At 33.2% G+C, this 25077-nt stretch overlaps 1 protein-coding gene across 6 annotated transcripts in view; it reads left to right on the forward strand.

Moving 5' to 3' along the window:
• LOC118191564 (ATP-dependent RNA helicase DDX24) overlaps positions 1-25077 on the forward strand; it is a 133488-nt gene that overhangs the window by 107061 nt on the left and 1350 nt on the right. For 5 of the 6 annotated variants that reach the window (XM_085820539.1, XM_085820542.1, XM_085820543.1 and 2 more), the window contains 2 exons: positions 1134-1311; positions 5876-6039. In XM_085820539.1, coding sequence (XP_085676665.1) covers positions 1134-1311; positions 5876-6039 — 342 coding nt within the window. Of the gene's footprint in view, positions 1-1133; positions 1312-5875; positions 6040-8517; positions 9093-25077 lie in introns of those variants that run through there. The other variant, XM_085820541.1, reaches the window with a different exon arrangement.

Genomic DNA, 25077 nt, shown 5'->3' on the forward strand with positions numbered 1-25077 from the left:
CATCCATTAGGCTAATTTGTTTGTATTAGTTATTCCATTATCTTTGGTTTAAGTCATAATTGTTGGCTTCTCTAAGCATGAAACCGTCTGTTTCTTTTTTATCTTAGTTAAATAAAAGGGTCCTTAACACCCTTTCTGTATTTGTGTGGTACTTAAAAGACTGAAACGAATTATCACTCATATATAATAGTTATTAAAGATCATGAGACTTATAGATTTATATAGACATATGGTTTCTCTTGCATTACCACATAGAATGCAGAAAACACTTCATATTTGCATGCATACACATCTTCAATTTCCTTTTTTTTATTTTTCAGCTATTAATAAATTACTGAAACTGTACACTTATTTTACAATAATCCTGTACATTTGAATTACATAAATTTTGAAAAAAAGGAGGGAATAATTTCATAACTTTAATGAAAACTTTCTAAAGGCATGAAATATATATGACTTAATAAAGTGAGGGCAAATATTAAATGGAATAATAGGTATTGTGAAAAGGGGAAGCTAATCATCAGGTTCTGATTTCAAATACCTTTTTTTACTCAGTGGTAGCTTAGAATGTGAGATAGTAAAGCCAGAAATATTTTAGTGAAGCATTTTTGGCCAGGAACAACAATTCTTGGTGTATTGTCGAATTGTACTTACTTGGGAATTTTTAAATTCATGAAAAGTGTACTGAGTGATTTTTTTCATTGTTAGTTTTTATGAGGGTTAAAATTATATTGCAATCCTTAACAGGATGTTTTTTAATATATTGTGCAATAGTGTGGAAAGTTACATACTTTAGATTTATGAGAAAGTGTATTTGAAGCCTCTTTATGCTATGCTAAGTAACTCAGTGATATCATATATCTCATCAGTGTATGTGTCATGGAAGAGAAAGACTATCCATTTTTCTATGATATACAGAGCCTTTTCACTTGAAATCATATGTGCCTCAAAAGGTTGAATTTTTTTCAGTATTTAACAATTAAATTGTGTTCAACTTTTAATTAGCATATTATTAAAGGCAGTATTATCAATTACTGCCTTTAATAATATGCTATTTTCAAAATTTAATCTGAGATGTATAATTAGTGACTTGATCATTCATATTTTAAATATTATTTTCTTATGACTTCTAGACAAGGCTTTACCACAGTTTCCTGTTGATCATAGCATCTTAAAGGCAGTCAGAGACAGAATAACCCTTGTGCATGCTATAGATAAATTAGAACACAGAATGAAGAGACTTACTGCTCAGAATAGATGGTTCATGAATGCTGCGAAGGAAATGGATATAGACATTGATGAAGAGAATCTGTATCCTTTTTAATTTGAAAATTATGTAACTTCTGTTCTGTTATATAGTCAATCTCCTCATTCTATAGCTGAAAGATTTTACTTGCAAAAAAAGGGTGATGCATTAAATGGCAACTCAATCAGTATTTTCATATCACTCATTTCGTATCATTCACTGTGGGTTATGAATAAATGCAGCTGAAAGAGCCAAAAGAATATTTTATCTCTGAAAAATATTTTCAATGTGGTTATCTAATCCATGATTACTGTTGTGATGAATATCAAACTGTTCCCTTTTCGGATGGTTAAAATGAAGCTCTATATGGTCTTGCATTGTCTTGAAAAAGTGGAGCAGGTTCTTTACTGTGTAGCAAATCTCAATTTCCAATATAGATAAACAATAAAATTTTCTACAAATGATTTATACCACTTGTAAATTATGTTTGCATCATATGTTTCCTCCCAAAAAGCAGCATTCCATATATGCCTAACCATACGTAGTAATATTTTATCTCCTTCACTTTTGCATGACCTTGAAATGTTATTGAAGGTCCTGCTTGAATCTAGGGTATGATTGATCTTGTCTCAGGAATGCGAAATTTCATTGAACTTTTTTCCAAGCAGAGGAATGTTTCAAGTAGCTTATTGTTATGACAATATGAAAAATAATTATTTTTGCAATTTTATTCTGAAATTCTGCCTGATTTTGTTGGCCTATGAGTTACCCATGAAGATAACTTTGTTTATTAAGATAAAATATCAGTTTCAAAGTTGCTTAGAAATGTTATTAATGCTATTATATGAATGTAGCAAATTCTATTTGATGTCATTTGTTTTCTTGATCAATAATGATTTACTTATTCTTAAGTCATATTTTGATAAACTATATTTTCCTAGCTGAAGTAATTTTAGCTACCTGCTTTCCAAAATGTATTTTAGGTACTTGCATATTATCCCATCAACTATGAAAGTTGGATACAAACCATGAAAGTTGCCAGTGATAGTACTATTCTGAGATGCATTTCTATCTCTAACGCTTTCAATACAATGTTCATCAGTTTCTCTGTGCAATCCACCCAATAGCCTCTGCTATTTATGTATTGCTGCTTGAGTATTTGACCCACATTTTAGTTCTTTGTAAAAAAGGCTTTCGTCTGTCTACTATTTTATTAAGCCTTTCGATTTTACCAGAAGCTCTGTTTGGAATGCTTTGAAGGCAAACTTCCTGCAGGTAATTATTCCAATCTATTACTCTTTTGTTGATCATATCCAACTGTTCTTTTTTCCATTTAATAGGTATTAATTCTCTTGATCTGCTATAAATGAATTGGAATGCAGTCACAAATGTTATTCTGCAGCCTTCAAGTTCATTACCTTTCTAAATGCAAGAAAAAATACTGCAATAATAACTGATTTATTTCCCTGTTCATAAAACGAAAGGTGGCGTAGTAAGAATCATTTGAGGTTACGTCAGACAAAAGCTCAGATGTTATGTTACATCATGCTTATTCATGACTGGCTCTAAATCGTGCCACCTGATGACAGTTTCATGCTCTACGGGGTAATAGGCAAGTACCACATTTTAGGATATACTGTTTAAATATTATAATTAAATGTACAGTTTTATTGAATTATTCAGCAGCTATAGTGTTGAACTCTCAGTAATGTTTTTATATATTTTGTTGTAATGATTTCTGTCATGAACTTTTTATTGTTTTCTCTCATCCTGAGTGCCTAACCTTTTATTCTGTGACTGTTCTAATGTCAGAAATGTTGTAGTTCACACTATCAAAAGCAGAAACAGCAACTTGAGAGTAATATGACCCTTCAGTGTTGGACAGTGGACAATCACATGATCATCAATATATCAAAAACAATGTGTCCGTTTTTTAGAACCTGACTTTGATCTGTATTTGAATAACACAAAACTAAGTTGCAGGACAAAATACCTTGAGGTTATAATTGACATTAAGTTAAATTTTTTTGGAGCATATTAGACATTTTGTGATTAGTTTTGAAAAAAGATTGCCTATCTTAAAGAGACTGTCCAGTGCAAAATGGGGCTGTATCCAGGACACTCTAAATCTCACTTACAACACCTATATAAAACCAGTTCTTAAATATGCCAGTGAAATTCTGGTTTCAGCTATACAGACCAAGTTGGAAGTCGTGGAGAGAGCCCAGAGTAAAGCTTTCGGCTTGATCACAGGAGCAGTAGTGTCAACTCCAATAGCACCTTTACAGTTCTGTACTTCAAACCCTCCCATTGCTATTGAGATAAAGAAACAGGCAGTTTATACAATTGCTAGCTTGAACTCATCTCGGCAGGCAAATTGGATGCAAAATAGATAGGTGGGCATACTCAGAACTCAGATTTTTCCATTTGAGATTTGTAAAGGCTTTTTGGACAATTTAAACCTCAGTATTCCCGTTGAAAATACTAATATACTTGTAGACCTACTGGAGTTTTTGGATACTAAGTTTTAGATACTTTTCACCCAGTTTTAGATACCCTATAATCTAAAACTGGGTGAAAATAGAAAAAATGCCTCACTAGTTATTATTCTAAAAACAAATGCCTTGTCACTATTGGGCAATAACTATTCTGAATCAGAATGGATATGTGTATTTGCAGATGGCTCTAGAACAAATAATACTGCTGGCTCAGGTGTATATTGTAAACTGCTTTCACGGTATGCCCCAGTGGGAGAACATTTTTAAAACTTTGATGCAGAAGTTTATGTGATCTTTTTGGCTGTGTCTAATATGAAATCTAGAATAGAGTTTTTTTACAAAGGCCATCGTTCTTGTTGATTCTAAGTTGGCCATAGAGGCAATAGCTCTCCAACACTGCTCTGAGCTTCCTGTTGTGTCAAAAATAAAACTAGATGCCAGGGAGCTAAATAGGAAAGATAAAACAGTAGAATTTGATTTGATACCATCCCATATAGATATTGATGGTGAGGGGTATGGAATTATTTATTGAACAGAGTTCCATTCCTTTAGATTTCCTTAGAAGAAGTATTCGAGAGAATCTTATGTCAGCTTACAACACAGAACTATCAATTAAATGAAATGGTAAACTCTGGGGGAATGCCTGAAATGAGTTTAGTCGGAGGCCATGTAGAGTGGCTGTGGCTAATTTCAGACTGTGTGCAATGCATAACTACTTAACATAGATATTGATGGTAATGAAAAGCAGATCTCTAGTCAAAGAGAGGTATGGAATTATTTATTGAACAGAGTTCCATTCCTTTGTATTCCCTTAGAAGAAGTATTTGAGAGAAAATACAGAACTATCAGTCGCAGGCCACGTAGAGAGAGAGGCTGTGGTTAATTTCAAACTCTGTGCAGGACATGACTGCTTAACATAGATATTGATGGTAAATTAAAGCAGATCTCTTGGAAAAGAGGGGTATGGAATTATTTATTGAACAGACTTCCATTCCTTTGAATTCCCTTAGAAGTATTTGAGAGAATCTAATGTCAGCTTACAACAGAGAACTATCAATTAAATCAAATGGTAAACTCTGGGAGAATGCCTGGAATGAGTTCAGTCGCAGGCTATGTAGAGAGGCTGTGGCTAATTTCAGACTGTGTGCATGGCACAACTGCTTAACCAAACATCACAGCAGAATAGGCATACTGACTGATAGCCAATGTTATCAGACACTATGAATAAGCAGCCTTTGCTCAGCTGTCCGAACCTTGACCCTAAATTACAACATAGTGGTGATGTTCTCCAACTGTATTGGATGGCCAGGGATCTTATCACTCAGTAGTTTCGCCTCTAATCACTGAGGACATTTTAAGATTTTAATTGTGAAATTTTTATGTCTTAATTTTTTGGTCTGCTCTGTAAAGATTTTAGTGTTCTAATTCTTAATGTTTTTAACATTTTCGTGATGTAATTTTGATCCTTTTTTTCACCCTGGTGTAAATGGATTGATTTCTAAAAAAGCCATATGAAACAACAATGTTGTAGCTCACAATGCCTCATGTATAACTTAAAACTTCAAACAATGCCATGCTTAAAATTTTCACAGTTTGTTTGATTGGAATTGCTAATCTAGTTCATATTTTCTTAGGTGAGTATAATTAATTATTCAATCGTGGACCATAAATTTTATATAAAGAGTATTGTAAAGCAATTTGGATATTAAAATCTTATACATTAGGAATTAGAGATTAAAAGTAAAACAGTTCACTACTAAACTGTCAGATAAAATTCTTTGTTATAGTCTAAGAATTATAGGTTATATTTTAATAATTTAAGCTTTTGATTGTGTATAATAAAAAATCTCAAATTCAGGTTGTTTTATATATAAGCAGATTTTAGTATTGTTTAACTTATCATATAAAATTAATAACTTTTTAATTTGCATTTCAGGTTGATTGAATTATCTCAGTTAATAATATATCTCAACGAAATAAATAGCAAAGTATATCTGTAAAAAAGTAGTATAAATTGCATGATATTTTACTATCCATATTTTTCATTCATACCTGTTGCTGCATTGTGGCATTATAAGTGAGTGTGCTATTTGGTATAGGAAAATTATATCCTTAATTAGGTTTTTCTAAGATTGAATGATCTCGGTGATGAAAGAGAGTGTGCTGCCAAGTGTCGCCAAATTAAAGGAATGAAGAAACAGCTGAAATTATTACTCAGCAAATCTATCATTCCTAAAATGTTCACTGGATCATATCCAACAAAAACTGGAAAGCTGATTTCTCTACCAAATTTTGGTAAGTCTGTTTTGACTTTTTATTAAATTCAAAGGAAGGTGTGGCAAAAAGTTTTATATATATATATATATATATGTGTGTGTGTGTGTGTGTGTGTGTGTGTATACGTGGTGGTCATTAGAAAAACTTTCACAATATATGGATCCATATTGGCCTGTTTGCTCAAGCAATAGAAATAAAATAGCACGTATTGTTATTTGAAGATATGCGCTCAAGATTGTGTTGATTTAAAACAATATAGCTCTTACAGTTATGGTTACAGTGAAAATGTATTGAAATTTTCGAATGGCAGCACCCATTTTTTTTCTTTGCAGAAATTGATTGATACATTGAAAAATTATAAACAGAGTTGGAACAATGCATGCATGAGGAAAATTACTGGCATAAAACGTTTGAAAAGAAGAGCATATGTAAATGACCACTGACAACCCAAGACAGGAGAGGGGGAAAATCTTTAATTCTTTAATCCTGCTTATCCATTTTTAACATTAAAATGCACTGTTTTATGACAACAAGCTTCATAATATTGTTATAAATCTCTCACTTACTTAATTTTTTCAGAAGAAAAAATTTTTGTAAAATTCTAAAGTACTTCATATGCTTTCTGGTTAGTTGAATGCTTGGATAGTCAGGGTACTCCATAAAAAAAAAGCTGTATGCTTCTATAAGCTACTAGAATAGCAAATGTTTTGCAAATTAGTTTAGCTCTTTCTGAAACATGTCTGATAACTATTTCTGTTATGTTGCTAAATGTTAAAATATTATCACAAATAAATTGAGCAAAATACCAGAAATACAAAGTGTTTAAAATAATAGCCACGTACTTGAGGACCAGCATGCAGAGAACGAAGTTCAGTCACGGGACCGAACCCTCATCCCAAAAAAATTCATATAAAATCAGCATTTTAATTTAATGACCTCAGTTTTTAAAGTTACTTATTTAATATACTAATTTTAATATATATTAATATAAAGAATCTCACATTAATAAAAAATAAATGAAAAACGTGAAAATACTAAAATTATACCTATATACATAAAAACAAAATTATAAATGCAAAATGTTAAAGAAACTGAGCAATAATTATCTGTAAGTACCGTATTTGACGGCATATAAGACGCACCCTTATTTAGACGGCCACACACAAGGAAAAAAGTTTCAATAGTGTGGTTTCTTTTAGTTCTCACGTTTCGTAAAAGCCAAATAAACAATTATTGAATGCAATTACCTTCACATATAAGACGCAGGTAACGTTTTTGAGACCAAATTTAAGAAAAAAAGTGTGTCTTATATGCCATCAAATACGGTAATTAAATTTCAGTTTAAAAATTCTGCTGTGTGTGGAATAATTCAAAATGAGGATTGATACTCAGGGCAAAGATAGCTTTTTTCTGAGAACTGCCAAGCAAATACAACACATCATTTAGATTCCTTTCTGTAATAATGCTATAATGTTACTTTTTAATTAAATAAGAAAGCCTATGTTAAGTTTTAAAATAAAGATAAGAAAGGGTAACTGGTCCGAGTTTTTCCATCACGGAAGCCTGCTATAGTCAGCTAAATGCATTTTCTCGCATTCTCCTAACAAAAAGCAAAGCAAATATCATAAATGAAAACATTGAGCGGGATGCACTTCCCCACATTCTAATAACAAAAAAGCAAAGAACAGGAGCAAAAACAACAGCAAAAAAAGAAAAGAAATGAAATTCCTAATGAAATAAGCAAAAACGTTGATGTCCCTTTAACTTAAGGAGCTGTGATTCCCAGTTTGTTTTACACCAACAAATCTATCAAAACCAGAAGCACAGAACAGAAACTGATGCCCATACACAAAGGTGAAGAGATGTATGACTCAACTGATGTGAAAACCATTACCATTTAGTGCCATCTACTGGCATTTAAAAATTCAAATAAATCGTTCTGTTTTCAATATGGGACAATGGTCATGAGTGGCTTAAACAGGAGTAGTTTGGTCAAGATACAGCCGGAATTCCTCTTTCTTTCTTTTTTTTTTTTTTTTTTTTTTTTTTTTTTTAACCAAAATCTGGAATTTCCAGATTTATAAAATATAGATTCATCACTTTTCTTAAATTTTGTTCAAAACAAGTGATAACAATGATTCAGAGATAACATAAATTTAAGACATTTGTCTTGCAGAAATAGCGAACTTTAAGGCTGAAGTATTCAGACTGAAAAAAGGTGGAAAACAAATGCTGTCATTGAATGCATCAGCAAACTGATTAAATTTCTTTTTTAACTTGCTTCCATAGACCCAATGTTTAAAGTGAATTTAATTATAGAAGTAATATTTAGATAGACTGCATATTATTTTTCAAAATTGATAGCCTAGATACTGGCAAGCTGTGAAATATTATTTATTCTCTTTAAACAAAAATACATATGAAATTTTTGGTTTAGAAAAATCCCTCTGAAGACCAGCATTCTCAATTTTTCATGAACTGTTAACTTTCTTTTAGGTGTTCCTCATCTCCAACACTTGCTAATATGCATACTTCAGCTTCTAATCTAATATACTAAGGACTAAGCAAAAACCCAGTGTTTACTGCAAAATATATTGCATGTAATGTCTATCTTGTTATGTTATATCTGTTAATTAAGAAAATATAAATGCAGCAATTTTCATGACTTGAACCTCCCCAAAAAGTCAAGATAAATTAAGCTATTATTGTTTAAATTTTTGAGAAATCGGAAAGGTAAATAACTTTGTGAAATAATGTAGTGAAACATAAATTAATTTTTACTAAATTTGTAAAATTATACTTCTGTTTCATAATGAAATTGTTTGAAAATGTTGTATGTATATGTAACATGGGAATATTCAGAGTTATCTAAAACTATATCAGATTTTTTACACTTCTGTAGTTTTCAGGACTTTTTTAATGAGGTCCCAATCACCCCTGATTAAATTGATTTTATTTTATATGTGTTCTATTTCATGTACATTTTTGTTTTATTAGTCCTTGAATTTTTCTCTGTATGATGGCAATATGTTAAGGACTAAGCAAAAAGCCAGTTTTTAATGAAAAATGTCTTTCATATAATGAATATCTTGTCATATTATGTCTGTTAATAAAGAACATTTTTCTTTTATTAGTCCTTTAATTTTCTCTGCATGATAGCATAATATAATCATTAGTAATCTGTTACAAGTAAATGTGCAAAAATGAAAGTAATTAATATTCATTAAAATCAGATAGGAAGAAAATGAGATGTGCCTGTGGTGATCCACGTTTTGAAAATGGATTTTGAATCAGCTGAGATTCATGCACTAACCTAGTGCTTCGTATTAGACAGTAAAGAACATCCGCGCTACAAAAATATACTTTTATTTACACAGCAAAAGTGCGCAGCAGCATTCTTAACGAAAGCTCCTTGTCTAATAACATACTTTTTCCTACACTCAGGTTGCGTATACGCATTGTCAATTACCAAAGGAACTTGGTAGATACTGCCATCTGTTGGATAAACTATTTGCTACATATTCCTCCCACGTGAATTTACTGGGAGGTAAATTCAAACATCTGTTAAGTACAATATGCATAATAGTACAGTATAAAATTATGCCTACGAAGATGTTCTAATTAAATTGAAATACGAATTACCTGGAGATGCAGCATTCCATAATTTTCTAGACATACTAACAGATAATACTAAACATAGAACAATAAAAAATAAATCAAATTATTATAAAAAGTATTCAAACAAATACAAAACATTTCATAGACATATCACTGGTTTCACAGTTTTACCACTGCTGGTAGTCATAAGAATATTTTCAGTCATATCCTTTTGGACTGGATTATCCAGCTCAAGTCTGTACAGTCTTTGTACTGGTCTTAGAAATTCTGAAGTCTCTGTTTTCATGAGAGCAAGTCTTATTTGCCCATCACGACCTGGTATCAGCTTTACCACATGCACCAGGTTCCAAAAAGCATGTTTCTTGTTATCTTCCAATAGAACAATTTCACCTGCCTGGAGAGGTTAAAATGTGATCAAACCATCACGATCAACTATAGGTCTGAAGTCTTAAATTTTATCATCGTTCACACCCTTAAATCATTCTCTTTGAATCAATAACATGAGAGTTATCTCAGCTCTTTCATTTTCCGAAACTGACAAAATTTTGGAGGTTTCATTTGTAATTCTTCGCAATTAAAAGTAAAACCTAAGAATCCAACCTAACATGTGTACAATTTTCTTTATAGATGAAAAGTACCTGTTATACCAATTGTCAGGTTTAGAATCTTTGTTAAGAGCTGTCAATACTGAGTTACGTCTTTCTGAATTTATGATCTCTTCATCTGGCAAATCGGGGCTTTTTGACCATGACGATTCTGGTTCTAACAGCCATGATGTGCCGTCCCACCATTTTGACAGTAAAAACTGTTTAACTGAACAGCCTCTAGAAGGAAGATCGGCTGCATTCAGCTCCAAAGGGATGTATTGCCAAACTTCTATTTTTGAAAGTGTTCTGATTTCTTGGACACAGTTCCAAACGAAAGTTCCCCATCGTACGTCTCGCTGGATCAAGCACAAAGCAGTTGTTGAGTCAGTCGAGAAGAACGTTCTTAAATTTGGCATGTTCAAATCTGAAAAGACCACACGTCCCAACCGTACTCCGATTGAGCAGGACAATAATTCCAAATGAGGAATAGATGTATTCTTTAAAGGTGCAACTCTAGTGCGTGCTTGCACAAAATTTAGGTAAACCTTTTTCTTCACTCTTAAGAAAATTCAGGCATGCTTGCTGGCATCACTGAAAATATGAAGACTCACATCTTCGTTAACCGATCTGTCAATATTCAGCCATCTACGAATTTTGACATCAGACAGCAGTTTCAGTTCTTTTACCCATTTCAAGGACTTCTTTTCTAAATGTTCGAGCAATTTTTTATCCCAATTTAAGTGTAATTTCCAGCACTCTTGCAATATCAACGTAGGGAACAGGGTATTGGGAGAAATGAAGCCTACTGGGTCAAATAACTTATGTGCACAAGAAAGAAGTGTTTATTTACTCGTGATAATCTTCTCTTTCTTTAGTGACACAATTTTACAGAAAAGAGTATCATTCGTCAAATCCCAGCTTAATCCTAAAACACAAACGAGTGTATCTAATTTAGAGTTGTAAACTATTTCGGTTTCACAATTTGACTGCCATCCTCTAAGATTAAACTTTGCCACTGACAATAACATTCTCGATTGTAGTACAAATCTATTAAATTCTTCAACATTCTTAAAACTAGTCAGACAATTATCATCATAGAAGCACTCCTTCAAAATATTGGCTGTAGCTGCAAACTGATCTGGAGAACGATTTAAATGATAGTTTAACATAGCGGCTAACAAAAACGGACTACAATTAAGCCCAAAAACCATGCGACAATGTCTATAAATTTTCGTTTTCTCTCCTTCTGCACCTTTCCACAAGAAACATAAATAATCTCTATTCTTCTCTCTTATACCAATCTGCAACAAGGCTTTCTCAATGTCTGAAATTACTGCAGTAGGATATTTCTGAAAACGATTCATCAATGTTGGAATTATTTCTATTAGGTTCGGATCTTTTTCAAGACAGTCATTTAAGGAAAGTGCTCCTTTGGCATGTGCCGAAGCATCAAAAACTGGTCTTACTCATGTAGTTTTACTAGATTCTTCAAAAACAGGCCTATGAGGCAAATAGTGGTCTCTACCTACTTCACCTTCGGTTATGTTTTCAATAATTCGTTCCTTCAATCAAGTATCAAATAAGTAAACTTTAATTTTCTTCGAATCTAATAATTTCCTTCGTGTTTTAGTCAGGCGTTTTTCTCTAGACAATCGAGAGGGGTCCAGTACCCAAAACAATGCAGTTTCATATCTCCCATCTGAATCCAAACTCAAATTTTCCTCAAAATAGTGCATGGTCTCCTCATGAATTTCAGCTTTCTTTTGAGACTCAACTGAGCCACTTATACCAATAACGTCTAACTTCCACGTGTTTTCTGCTGATCTTTCATTTAGCAATAAAGAAACGCATGCAAGAGAATCATTTATACCAGAAGATTCCTTTGCTGGAATTTTACGCATTAAAATCCATCCAAAACGTGTTTCCATCATGACCGGACCACTTTTTAAACATTTAATATTTCCGGTGAATAATTTTCCAGCAATATCAGAACCTATCAACAATTTAATGTCACTTTCATTTTTGGGAGTATTACCCTCTATGTCTGACACCTGAATATTTAATTTACAAAGTTCTTTCAACCAAGGACCTTTAGGTATTTTCTTTACATCAGAACAGATTCACTTAAATAATGCACACTACATATATATTTATTATCAAGGCTACTCAAATAAACTAGATATTTAGAATGCAATTTTTCTTTTGTTTCTACACCTCCGAATAATTTATGAACTAATTTCACTTCACCAACACTGTTACATTTCAAAGAAACTGTAATATCTTTTGTTAAATAACTTCTCTCGCAACCCATATCAATAATCCCTCTCGCTATCCTTTCCCTGGCGCCATTTTTTACCCTTACGATTAATATTTGTAATAAAACATCGGAGCTTGCGGATCTGCTAGCCAAAACATTGACCTCATTTTTCGCCTAGGGTTCTGTTTGTTTAGTCTCTCAATTGAGAAGGAACTTCTTGACACATTACTGCCAAATGCCTTTTCTGGCAGATTAAACACTTAACCTTGGACTTACAGCTACGAGAAATGTGATTTTCCTTCAAACAAAGTAAACACTCACCCTTCTTAAATATGAAATCTTTTTTATCCTGATATGTAAGTGTGCTAGCTTTAAAACATTTTTCTCTTAAATGTGGTTTATCACAAAATAAACAAGATTCCTCAACTTTCTTAATAGGAGCATTTTCTTTAAATTTATCTCCTGTATACAAATAATTACAAGTAGGAATATTAGACTCATTAATGCAACTTTTAGATTTTCTACTTTTATCAAAAGAAAAACGCGCTAATTTAATTCTCTCTTCAGATATTTTTCAAAAACAGAAGAATAGATTCAAGATCGCTCTTACCTTGTTGTGACGAGCTCTACCATTCCATCTCCCACACGCATAAGATGTTGGGGGGGGCAGGCAAGATTCAGCTAACGGAAAAATAACACTAGCGTATTTATCCTCAGTCACACCAAGGGATTCCAGATGTTGGGGTTTAAGTTTATCTAGTTTAAGTTTGGTTTCCAAACTGTCATACAACGATGATAGCATAAAGTCTTTTTTGGTTGCACTATTATTTATCAACACAAGATTCAATAAATCCCAAACGTACACTTGTATAAGAATACCTTCACGTCCAAAACAGGTCTTTAAATCTTCGATGACTTTCGGATAATTTTCTTTATTTGTCGGAAAACTCTGCACTATTTCCCGTGCTTTCGATTTGGCAGCAGTAGCCTGGATCAGATATATGAATTTCAAATGATCATCTAGAAATGGATCTTTGTGTACCTTACTAAGAGTATTCTAAAAATTCAAACGTTGTTCGTGGATCACCTGTAAATTCAATCAAATTTATTTTCGGAAGCTTCAAATTCGTTGTTGTTGCTCTTGACAACAGCAAAAAAGAAGCAACAGCAAAAAAACAAAAACGGACTACAGTTAAGCCCAAAAACCATGCGACAATGTCTATAAATTTTCGTTTTCTCTCCTTCTGCACCTTTCCACAAGAAACGTAAATAATCTCTATTCTTCTCTCTTATACCAATCTGCAACAAGGCTTTCTCAATGTCTGAAATTACTGCAGTAGGATATTTCTGAAAACGATTCATCAATGTTGGAATTATTTCTATTAGGTTCGGATCTTTTTCAAGACAGTCATTTAAGGAAAGTGCTCCTTTGGCATGTGCCGAAGCATCAAAAACTGGTCTTAGTCATGTAGTTTTACTAGATTCTTCAAAAACAGGCCTATGAGGCAAATAGTGGTCTCTACCTACTTCACCTTCGGTTATGTTTTCAATAATTCGTTCCTTCAATCAAGTATCAAATAAGTAAACTTTAATTTGGTTCGAATCTAGTAATTTCCTTCGTGTTTTAGTCAGGCGTTTTTCTCTAGACAATCGAGAGGGGTCTAGTACCCAAAACAATGCAGTTTCATATCTCCCATCTGAATCCAAACTCAAATTTTCCTCAAAATAGTGCATGGTCTCCTCATGAATTTCAATCAATTTTCCTCATGAATGTTCTTTTTTCGTGTACAGATGTTTGAGTCAGCAGAATTTTCTCCATTTTCACAGTGACTTGCTTCACTTTCATTCTGGCTGCTATTAACTTCTTCTTGTAAGTCTCATAGGACTCAAATTCTTTAGTATTTTCTTCTTGCAAGACTTCTTTCAATTTCGATAGGAGATACAATATTTCTTCATCCAGTTGCTGTAGTCGAATTCCTTTATCATCCAGAATTTCCGAGGATGATAACAGAACGTCACTGTTCAATTCTGACTCATTCAAATGTTCATGCAAGCTATTATATGCTTTCGTGAAGGCTGCACGCAGTGGTATTCTTCTTACTTTCAAGGCTTCCATTTCTGCTGTTAAACCATCAAAAGTGTCCTTTACCTAACTAATGCATCCTGCTGGACGGACGCAACTTTTTATTATGGTGATCCACGGTTTGAAAATGGATTCTGCATCAGTCAAGATTCGTGCACTAACCTAGTGCTTTGCATTAGAGAGTAAAGTACATCTATGTTACAAAAATATACTTTTATTTACACAGCAAAAGCACGCAGCAACATTCTTAACGAAAGCTCCTCTAATAAGGTACTTTTTCCTACACTCATGTTGTGCATGCGCATTGACAATTACCAAAGGAGCTTGGCAGATACTGCCATCTTTTGGATAAACTATTTGCTACAATGCCTTATTATTTTAAGTAATAGTAGTTAGTAAATTAATCAATAACTTAATAAAAAATCAAATTATGTTTTGTATGTCATTAAAGGTATTAACAATAAATAAAGAATTAAATGAAAAAAATCAATATGCATTTTGTAGCCAATTAAAGGCATTAACAATAAGACCATCCTAGAAGTGAAGTCATGGTAAGGTCAGTTTGTTGTTTTCATTTATCTCTTAATAACATCTCTTTATTTACTTATAAAATAAGTTTAATCATTTAATAAAAATATGTTTATCTCTAATTAAATAATATGTTTTCATTCAGGATAAGTGAAACTATAAGTTTCTATATAAATGTATAAATCTTTAAGATGTTACTACACAAAGCACTCTTCTCTTTTCCTAAGTCTGTATCTTTGTCCAGAGCTTAGCTGATATGTAAAATGTTTTGAGCAAAGAATGAATCACTCTCCAGTGAAATCACTCTATGTATTACAATTTATATAAACTATAATGGCATATTTAAAATAAATGGAAACTATAGAGAGAAATGTTTTTTTATTTCCAAAAATAGAAAAAGCTTTAAATAATTTTTGTGTTTACTATAGAATGCAATTTAAGACTCTTAAATTAGAAATCTGATTGTACAGTTTGATAAGTTATCCCAAATTAAAATTTGCCTGCTTTCATAATACATATTGTTGCGTGCGTAGGGTTCATAATAAATTGAATGCACAAGTCCGATGAAAAGTGAATAAAATTTATTCTTATCACAATAAATAAAGCAAAATGCTAAAATTTCTTCAGAGATATTTGTACAATTACACAATATCTCACAGTAGTTATATTTTGAACTACTAAAATATAAATAGAACTCAATTCAAAACAGAGAAAGCTAATCTGATCTCAGCCCAAAATTGCTGCAATCAACAACAAGAACTAAGTAAACAACTGAATTAAGACGTTTTCCTCCAGCTTTCATAATCTTTTTAATCCTGCACGAAAACATTCTGGTAGTTTCTCAATTTTTCTGGATAGGAAAAGAGTGCAATTACGAGATATCTATTTATTAAAATGTAAAATGCACGTGCTCCTGTATTTAAATTTTTTTGGTGTAGCTTTCTCTTCAAATAAATTTCTCGTGCTGCAATGTACAGGAATATAAAACAATTTTAATTATAAATTCTACCAAGAATAGCTAAAAATACAAAATCCATAACACTGCCCCTTGCCAAGGACGGCACGTCCCAAGCAGTATAATCTCTGGACAGGAAGCCAAACCTACAACTAAGACAAAAATGCATTACATTATAATAACAAGCAACATAAATAGTAATTGCAATACGTAACTTAAAACAAATCACGTACAAAGTTAGGAACAAAAAGGACCATGGTCTTATGCTATTTGCATTATATACACTACATACTATGGCCATAGTAAAGAGCTAACATGTTGTAATGAACAACTTTAGGCTTAGAGTTTGATGATTTACAGATCCGAATCACAACGTCATTAAGCCTGTATAGGACTGTTTATGGACCATCCCAAGGTGACTGTAGTTTTAGAGTCCTTTCCATCGAGTCGGATTCCACAACCACACCTTGTCTTCTTTGTTGAATCAATGTCCAGTAGCTCTGGTGTCGTATCTTGTCTTCGTCTTCTCTGTTGCTAAGTTGACTCGCTCTCGTGGAAAGTTGTGCATCACTTCAAACTGGACCTGGAGATCTTGAATGTATTCCTCTACCGATGAACGTGTATCCGGAAGGTGACCAAACAAAAGATCACGAGGCAGACGAAGTTCACGAATGAAGACATCTGGGATGGAAACTAGCCGGTAGTCTCATGGACAGCACTGCGGTAAGCCAGTAAAAACAGTGGTAACCTCTTAACCCAGTCTTGTTGGTTTCTGGAAACCACTAATGAGCGGTTATTAAGGATAGTTCAATGAAACCTCTCTACTATGCCATCTGACTGGGGATGTTAAGGTGTCGTTTGGGTTTTGTCAATGCCGAGTAGCTTGCAGAAACTTATTTGGTTACAGCTGAGGTAAAATTCCTTCCCTGGTCTGAATGTATTTAAAGAGGCACTCCAAACCTGGAAATCCAGTGCTGTATCATTACCTCTGCTACTGTGTAAGCCTCTTGATCAGGAATAGGATATGCTTCAGGCCACTTGGTCAAGTAATCGATAATGAGGATGTATTTCTTGCCATTAGCGGTTCGTGGCAGAGATCCCAAGATGTCAAAGGCGATACGCTAGAAGGGTGCTCCTACATTGTAACATTGCAGCTTTCCTTGGCTGTGTTCCCTCGGTCCTTTCCGATCCACACAGACATTGCAAGATTGGCACCACTTTTGCATTGTCATCCTTTGCATTACTCCAATAGAAGCATTCTCGAACTTTCTGTAAGGTCTTCATTATTCCAAAGTGAAGAAGGGTGTTCCTACATTGTAATATTGCAGCTTTCCTTGTCTGCGTTCCCTCGGTCCTTTCCGATCCACACAGACATCGCAAGATCGGCACCACTTTTGCATGTCATCCTTTGCATTACTCCAATAGAAGCATTCTCGAACTCTCTGTAAGGTCTTCATTATTCCAAAGTGGCCTCCTGTGGAGCTGTTATGTAGTTCTGTAAGGACATCCGGGATCTTGGAATTATTAGCTGCCACCAGAACACCCTACCATCACCTGATTCGAATTTCCAGTATAACATACCATCTTGAATGTGGAGCGAGTCCTAGAGAGCCCAATTTTGTTGTCGTAGGACTATAGATAGAAATGTCCTGCCAGGTAGGTTTTCTGTTTGAAGACTCCATTAATTTAATTATGGCTTTAATGTCACTGTCTTCCAGCTGGTCTTTCCTGACTTCTTTGTCACTCCATGGGTCTCAATCAGCCGATGTTGATGTTGTAATTTGTCGTGCAACCAGACTCAGCAGCTCGTATTTCGCTTCGACCTTGGTACAATATCGGCAGCTTTCTGGGCAAGGTCTCCTGAACAAGGCTTCGGTGTTTCCGTTTGATGATCCCTTCAGATGACGGATAGTGATGTCATATTCCTGGAATTTCTGGATCCACCTGTCTATTTGACCCTCAGGATTCTTGAAATTTAAAAGCCAAGCCAATGATGCATGATCCGTGGGGAGCAGGAATTTTTTGCCTTATAGATAATAATGGAAATGTTCTATGCCTTTGACTATGGTGAGCAATTCTTTCCTGATGACACAGTAATTCCTCTCCAGTAAGCCACTACACATTCTTGGCCATTTATTTCTTGGTCCAAAACAGCACCATTACTCGCCTCCGTGTCAAGAATAAATGGTCTGTGGAGTTGAGGACACATCAGGATTGGAGCAGATGTTAAAGCTTCCTTGAGGTTCTTAAGTGCATCCTCACTTTCTTTCGTCCACAAGAACTTTTGCTTGCTGTCTGTCAGCTTGTGAAGAGGTCTTACAATGGAAGAAAAGTCCTTCACAAATCTCCTATAATATAATAGGAGCAAAGCCCTAGGATGTTTCTCAGCTGATGGACGTTTTCAGGACATTTCCATTCTTTAATATCTGACACCATTTCAGGATCCATGTGCACCATCAGCAGACATGACATGTCTGAGGTAATTCACTTCCTGTGTAAATAATTTGCATTTAGCGGGACTCAACGTTTTTTTGGCTTCCTTTAATTTCTGAAGTACTTTTCTAAGATTTTCTAGATGTTCTTCAAAATTCTTTTTTGATGATGATGTCTTTCAGGCATATCAGACAGGCTTCATAGAAAAGACCTTTCAAAAGAGTCTCCATGAGGTGTTCGAATGTTGCTGTCATATTACACAGTCCAAGGGCATTGCCTTGAACTGCCAAAGTCCTTGTCCTGTAGTAAATGCTGTCTTTTCTCGGTTATCAGGATGTATCTCTACTTCCCAATATCCACTCTTTAGATCAAGCATTGAAAACCACTTGCTTCCCAAAATAGTGTCCAAAATGTCATCAATTTTAGGAAGAGGGTAGTTGTCTTTTTTCATAACCTCATTTAACTGGCGACAGTCAACACAAAATCTAGTCGAACCATCTTTCTTCTCGACAATGATAGATGCCCATGGACTTGCTGAAGGCTCAATGACATCGCTTTCTTGCATGTCCTTTAAAAGTGTTCGTACCTCTTCCCGTTTAGTAATTGGTAGATGTCTTGGATGTTGCTTAATTGGTGGATGATCACCGTTATCGGTTCTATGTTGTGTCAAACTGGTTTAACCCATGTCAGAAGGCAGGCAGAAGAAAACTTCTTGAAGATCTTAATGACATGTTCGATAGCATTCTTCGCTTCAGTATTTAATTGCGCATTCTGCAATAACTCCGCAATAACTAACTAATAATAAATGCTCTCTAAAGACACGGATTCTGGAGTGTTAATGTTTGATTTAACGCTAGTCACTGAAGTACATGCTGCCATATTTCAACTTTTATGACTTCTAGGAGTAAAACGACAGGTAGCTGTCTTATTCTTTACACAAATAATGCAATCAAAGCATAGAAACATTTTCTGTGCTAATGTTTGTCAACATTTTCTCCTTGCTATTTTAAATATGCAGTGATATTTCAGTATACATCATTGATACATTCCAGATCTTTGGAAACTGGGCGTTTGGATACCAAACTAGACATATACTGAATGTACTTTTCCAGTGAGAAATAAAGGGAAAATAATCAGTTTGTTTTTATAAAAAAACTCTATAGCTAAATTTATAACATGGTTTTATACTAAAATACAAATTCAGTGAGTAAAATATATATTTTACATAAATCTATATAATGTAATATATATATATGTGTGTAATATTTTGGCAGGCACAGGAATGACAAAGCTTGACAATATAATTACATCATGGTCTGGGCATTGTTATGGCTGAGTAGAAGGCTGCAAAATGACGACAAAGAAGGATTTCGCTGTTTAAATTCCACATCTCTATTCAATTCTCACAGCAGCTCATTTTGCCTTTAGGTGAAAGTTACATATTCGTAGTGATTTAAACTAAGTGAAATTAAATTTAAACTTTCTACATCATAACCGTTCTAACAAAGAAAAGAAAAAGATGGGATGAGCAGCAGCAGTGTCTTGTAGTAGCGGTAAAAGAAAGCAGTGTGACGAAAAATGGCACACAGAAGTATTTATACTTATATAACATACCAGAGTGTTCTCGAATGTACTGGTCTAGGGGGAAGATCCTGAAATTACAGAAAGTTAATTATAGGTTGCCTGTTCATGCAGAGGAAAACATCCTATTTTTTATATTTTACATGTCCCCCCCCCCAGAGCAAAGCCATCGTATTTTTTATATTTTACATATATAAAAATATATATGTTTGAGTTGTAGACTTCTCATTTGAAGCACTATTATGTTAATTCTTGATATATGTGCATATTCTTGATATATGTTATTTATATATGTGCATAAATAAAAATTTATTTATATCTTTTCTTCTATCAGGTCCTTACTTGGATCTGGTTCAGTATCACCAAATCTGACCTTTATTAAAAATCTGTCCAAAGAACTTTGCTTCTCCCTTCTTCCCAGGATGCTTTGGAAATGTGACATTGTTTGGTTTTTCCATGCAGTGCTATTACAGCTTGTTTAAACTAAACTTTGGTTGAATGATACCTTTCTGTAAAATTCTTGACAGCCATTTATATGACAAAATCTGACATCAGAGGTTGCTGTACATTTATTATGTTTTTGTGCAAAATTGGTACTAACATTATCTGAAGAGGTAAATAAGGGTAATATGCCTAGTTGTAGAGGCTCATCAAACTTAAGCCATATTCCAAAGAAAAAAATTTTTAACCAAAGAATTTTAAGAGTTACTTATGATATTTATAGATATATATAAATAAATGTGAGCATATGTATATTTTTCCTTAAGAAGTCCTCCATAAAGGCATCTTTCTTTAGACAGATGACCATCATATGCTCTGCCTTTATCAGTTAGTGTAACCTAACAGTTTGTTGTGTATCATTGTCTTTAGAATAAGAGTTTTCTATAAATTTAAAACATTTTATCTGACAAGAGCCATGAACAACCTTGGGTACCCTGATTTTGCTCATATCCTGCATAATCAACAGCTAGTGAACATTATTTGGAAATAAACTTTTTAAATAATGTACATATTAATCAGATTCCTTTATTTGATTCCTAATATCAAGAATTAACATAACAATGCTTCAAATGAGAAGTCTACATCCCAAATCCATATCTTTCAGTTAGTAGTTAAACTGTCCTTTAATAGTATTTATGAAAAATATTCACAGGTGAATTAAAAATGGTGTATAATAATAAAAAGTTTTTTGTTAATTTTGTTTGAACATATTGTACTTTTCCAAAAAATTACAGTCAAAAGTCGCTAATCCGAACTCGTCGGGACTTCGGCGATTCCGGATTATAGATCATCAGTTTAAATCTGATAAGATGGCATGCAGAAATTATAAAATTAAAAATATGAAACTGTAATTTATGAAATAAAGAACAATTATGATCTAAAGGGTATCAAAATTTACAAAAAAAAAAAAGCTTAATATTTATTTGTTTACTTTATTAAACATTTCTTTCAGTGTAAGTTATTTAAGTTGCTTCGTTTTTTATGTGATAATGCATTCTCTTTAATTCTATAAACAGACGTAATTTCTTGTTAAGTTACAAAGTTCCGCTGTTCAAGTCCTATAATTACTGTGTTGAGAATACCGACTAATTTATCAATCGAAATTTTTTCGTTTTCAATAACCTCTGTGTCACTTTCTTCACTATCGGAAGCGAATTATAATGACGAGGAATTTGATTTAAATCATATCAAAGACGGAGTACATCAAGATGAAATACTACATTTAGTAAGGAATTATAAGCCAAATAAAATAAAAACATCTGCCCTGAAGATAAGGATAGTGCTGACAGATCAACTTCCAATTCATTGTGCGCCGCGGCATTAAAGATAAACAAAGTTTAGATAAACAAAGGATATGCCTTTATCCATTTTTTGCAGCAATTCCACTTTTTTTTTAATAGACTTCGAAACATACTTTCGCTTTGTAGATCCTTTACATATTAGTAAATATATATCAGAAATTCTTTTTGGCATAATCGAAAGTTCAAGCTTATAAAATTGCTCTAACAGTCTGCAAAAAATAATAAGCCGAATCCAATTCGAAGATTAAGGAACAACGCAATCTGCAGCATTAACTGAATTAGGTAATTTTAGCTTAGCTTATACCATCCGTTATACATTAAACGCACATTCGTAAACGTATTTTGTGCATGCGCACATGCATATTTGCAGCCGTAAAGCTCTTACGCGCATGCGTCAAGGCGGCGCATGCGCATAAAGTTTGTAGCTTTGGTCCAGATTATAGATCATTCCGGATTATGGGTGTCCGAATTAATGACTTTTGACTGTATTTATTATTGAAAGTATAAGATTATAGTATAAAGTAGTGTAGAAGTATTCAAAATATAAAAGTATAATAGCATCTATGATGAATAAATGATGGTTTATCATAATTTAAATTTTTTCAGAATTATTTTTTCCATAAAATTTCTTTTCAAGGGAAAAGTACTTGGCATTAACATTCATAAAATTCTTTCATATGTATTATTGTAAAATTAGGTAAACCAGATTTTCCTTAACTGCATTTTGATGTTTCTTAAGTACAGTTACATATTAAAAAATAATGAAATATGCTATTCTGTTATTTATTCAGAGTGTCCAATGCGTTACACTGAATAGCTGTACTTATCGATTAAAATTGAAAAATGTCATACGTTTTTCCAAACGGTAATAGTTTGGCACATTGGAGACAAAATATTTTATTTTGAACACTGTTGTCACTGCTCACTTATAAATTGATGGATTTGTTAATCAAAAATTTATTGAATTCATACAAAATATGAAATTTATGCTTTGTGAATAATTATGAGTATTTAAAACTTGATGGCTGTAGGTACCACCAATTTTCCACTGTGCATACATTCTTCATTATTTAATAATAGAAATGTGTGTATAGAAATGGCACATGGTAAAGGAGGCTGATGTGTATTAGATAAAACATCAGCTCATACAAATTATTATTTTGGATGTGAATTTCAAATGGCTGAGCATTAGATAAAGCGTAAGCTGCAAGAAATCATTATTTCTGATACACGTTTCAAACAAAAATTTCCATGGTCACAGAAATGCAGAGTTCACCAACATGCATTTTATCTATGGGACTGCAGGCAGAAATGAAACAGCTATTAAAAAGAAGTACAGGGAATGATTCCCGAGTACCTTCTTGAACAGCTACTCTGTTCCTCCCCCCCATGGATAAAATGCTCATCAAAGAGCTCCATTGTGATGCTTCCAACAAAGAACAGAGTTTTAATATTACAACTCTTATTCTTTTATTAGGTTCAATTTTCTTGGTTATTTTTTAATATTATGCTTTAGTTATTTGAAAAGATTTTAACTTTTAATGGCATAATTTTAAAGTTCTGTATAGCTATGTCAAGTTTGGGCAAATTCAGCGAGTGCAAGGTTGATGACTAATCTTATGAGTATTTCCCCCTCCGTATATAACGGGGAAATCGTTACTCCTTTAAATACTCGAGGTCGTATATGTTTTCCGATTATGAAAAGTTTACACTTGTGCATTCCTGCAGCATTTGTGCACGCTAACATTGTTAGTCTCGCTTTGGTATCTTTGACACCAGTTGGAGCCTTTTCAGTAGAGTTTGCCAAGGTATTTCGCAGTACAAATTGCCAGAAAAGACCAGTTTCATCAGTGTTGTAAATTTGTTCTGGAGATAATTGTTCACTAGTAATGAGTTCAATGAATTCATCTGCAAATTGTTCAGCAGCTTCAGTATCAGCTGAAGCTTTTTCACCTGAAATTTTTGATTTATACCATGGTGATTTTTAAATTTGGTTAACCAACATATCGAATATGTGCACTCAATGTTTAAGTTCATTTCTTCATGAAATATTTTGGCTTGAGCCATTAGCATTGGACCCATCAATGACACGCCATCGCTGCTACACTGTCTGATCCATTCAATCATCACTTTGTCATGAGCATCACTTTTAGCATAACGTACCCTTTTTCTGTTATTCATTGCAAGTGGGGTGTCGGAATCCACAAAAAAATTCAAAAAGTTCCTTTTTCTTTTTGCTTATGTTATATACAGTTGACTTTCCAACTTCATACTCCTTGCATAATTTTGAGACAGATATGCCTTTATCCATTTTTTGCAGCAGTTCCACTTTTTGTTTGATGGACATCGAAACATGCTTTCTCTTTGCAGATCCTTTGGCAGCTCCAGAATTCAAAACTCTTTTTGACATAATCGAAAGTTCAAGCTTAATTTTTATAAAATCGCTCTAACAGTCTGAAAAAAATAATAAGCCGGATCCAATTTGAAGATTATGGAACAGCGCAATCTGCAACATTAACTCAAATGCCTTACAATCAGTAAAGATAATTTTAGCCTAATTTATACCGTCCGTTATACGTTAAACGCGCATGCGTAAAGCATACAAAAAAAAAAGTTTGTGTCTTTGAGGTCCAGATTTTAGATCATTCTGAATAATGGACGTTCGGATTACGAACTGTGCACTGTACATGCATTATTACTGTCAATATGTATCATGTATAAAGCAAAAGTAATTTTTTTAACGTGTCATTAATCTAGATTCATTTTGAGACTGGTACTTTGGTCTGAATTAATTCTTACTTTTTCATTTTAATGTTTGCTGAGTGCCTATGTTATAAATTTTAGCTATGAAGTAAAATAAAAACAATCTAATTCATGATAATTAATTTTTATAGTAGTAGTTTCATTTTTTTCAACATAATTTGAAGTAATTTAATAAACTTGACTTGAAGCAGTCACTCAAATGAAGATCAGATTTTCATTTGCATATTTTCAAAAATCCATATGATGTTCCTTCTTGCAAACTGATTTGTAATAATATTTTTATTGCTACTTCTGAATAAATATTTCTTATTTTTATTTAAAAAGCCAAACCATGCTAGCTATAAATTAAATAATTTTCATCATAATTATTTAATACAATTAGCTATGTTAAATTTTCTTCAAGTATTTTATCAAAATCCTATTATTTTGATTAAAAAAATTATTAAAAT

This window comes from Stegodyphus dumicola, chromosome 7, assembly GCF_044657685.1.
Source record: "Stegodyphus dumicola isolate Sdum_Otavi_A_Nest chromosome 7, ASM4465768v1".
Lineage (NCBI taxonomy): Eukaryota > Metazoa > Arthropoda > Arachnida > Araneae > Eresidae > Stegodyphus > Stegodyphus dumicola.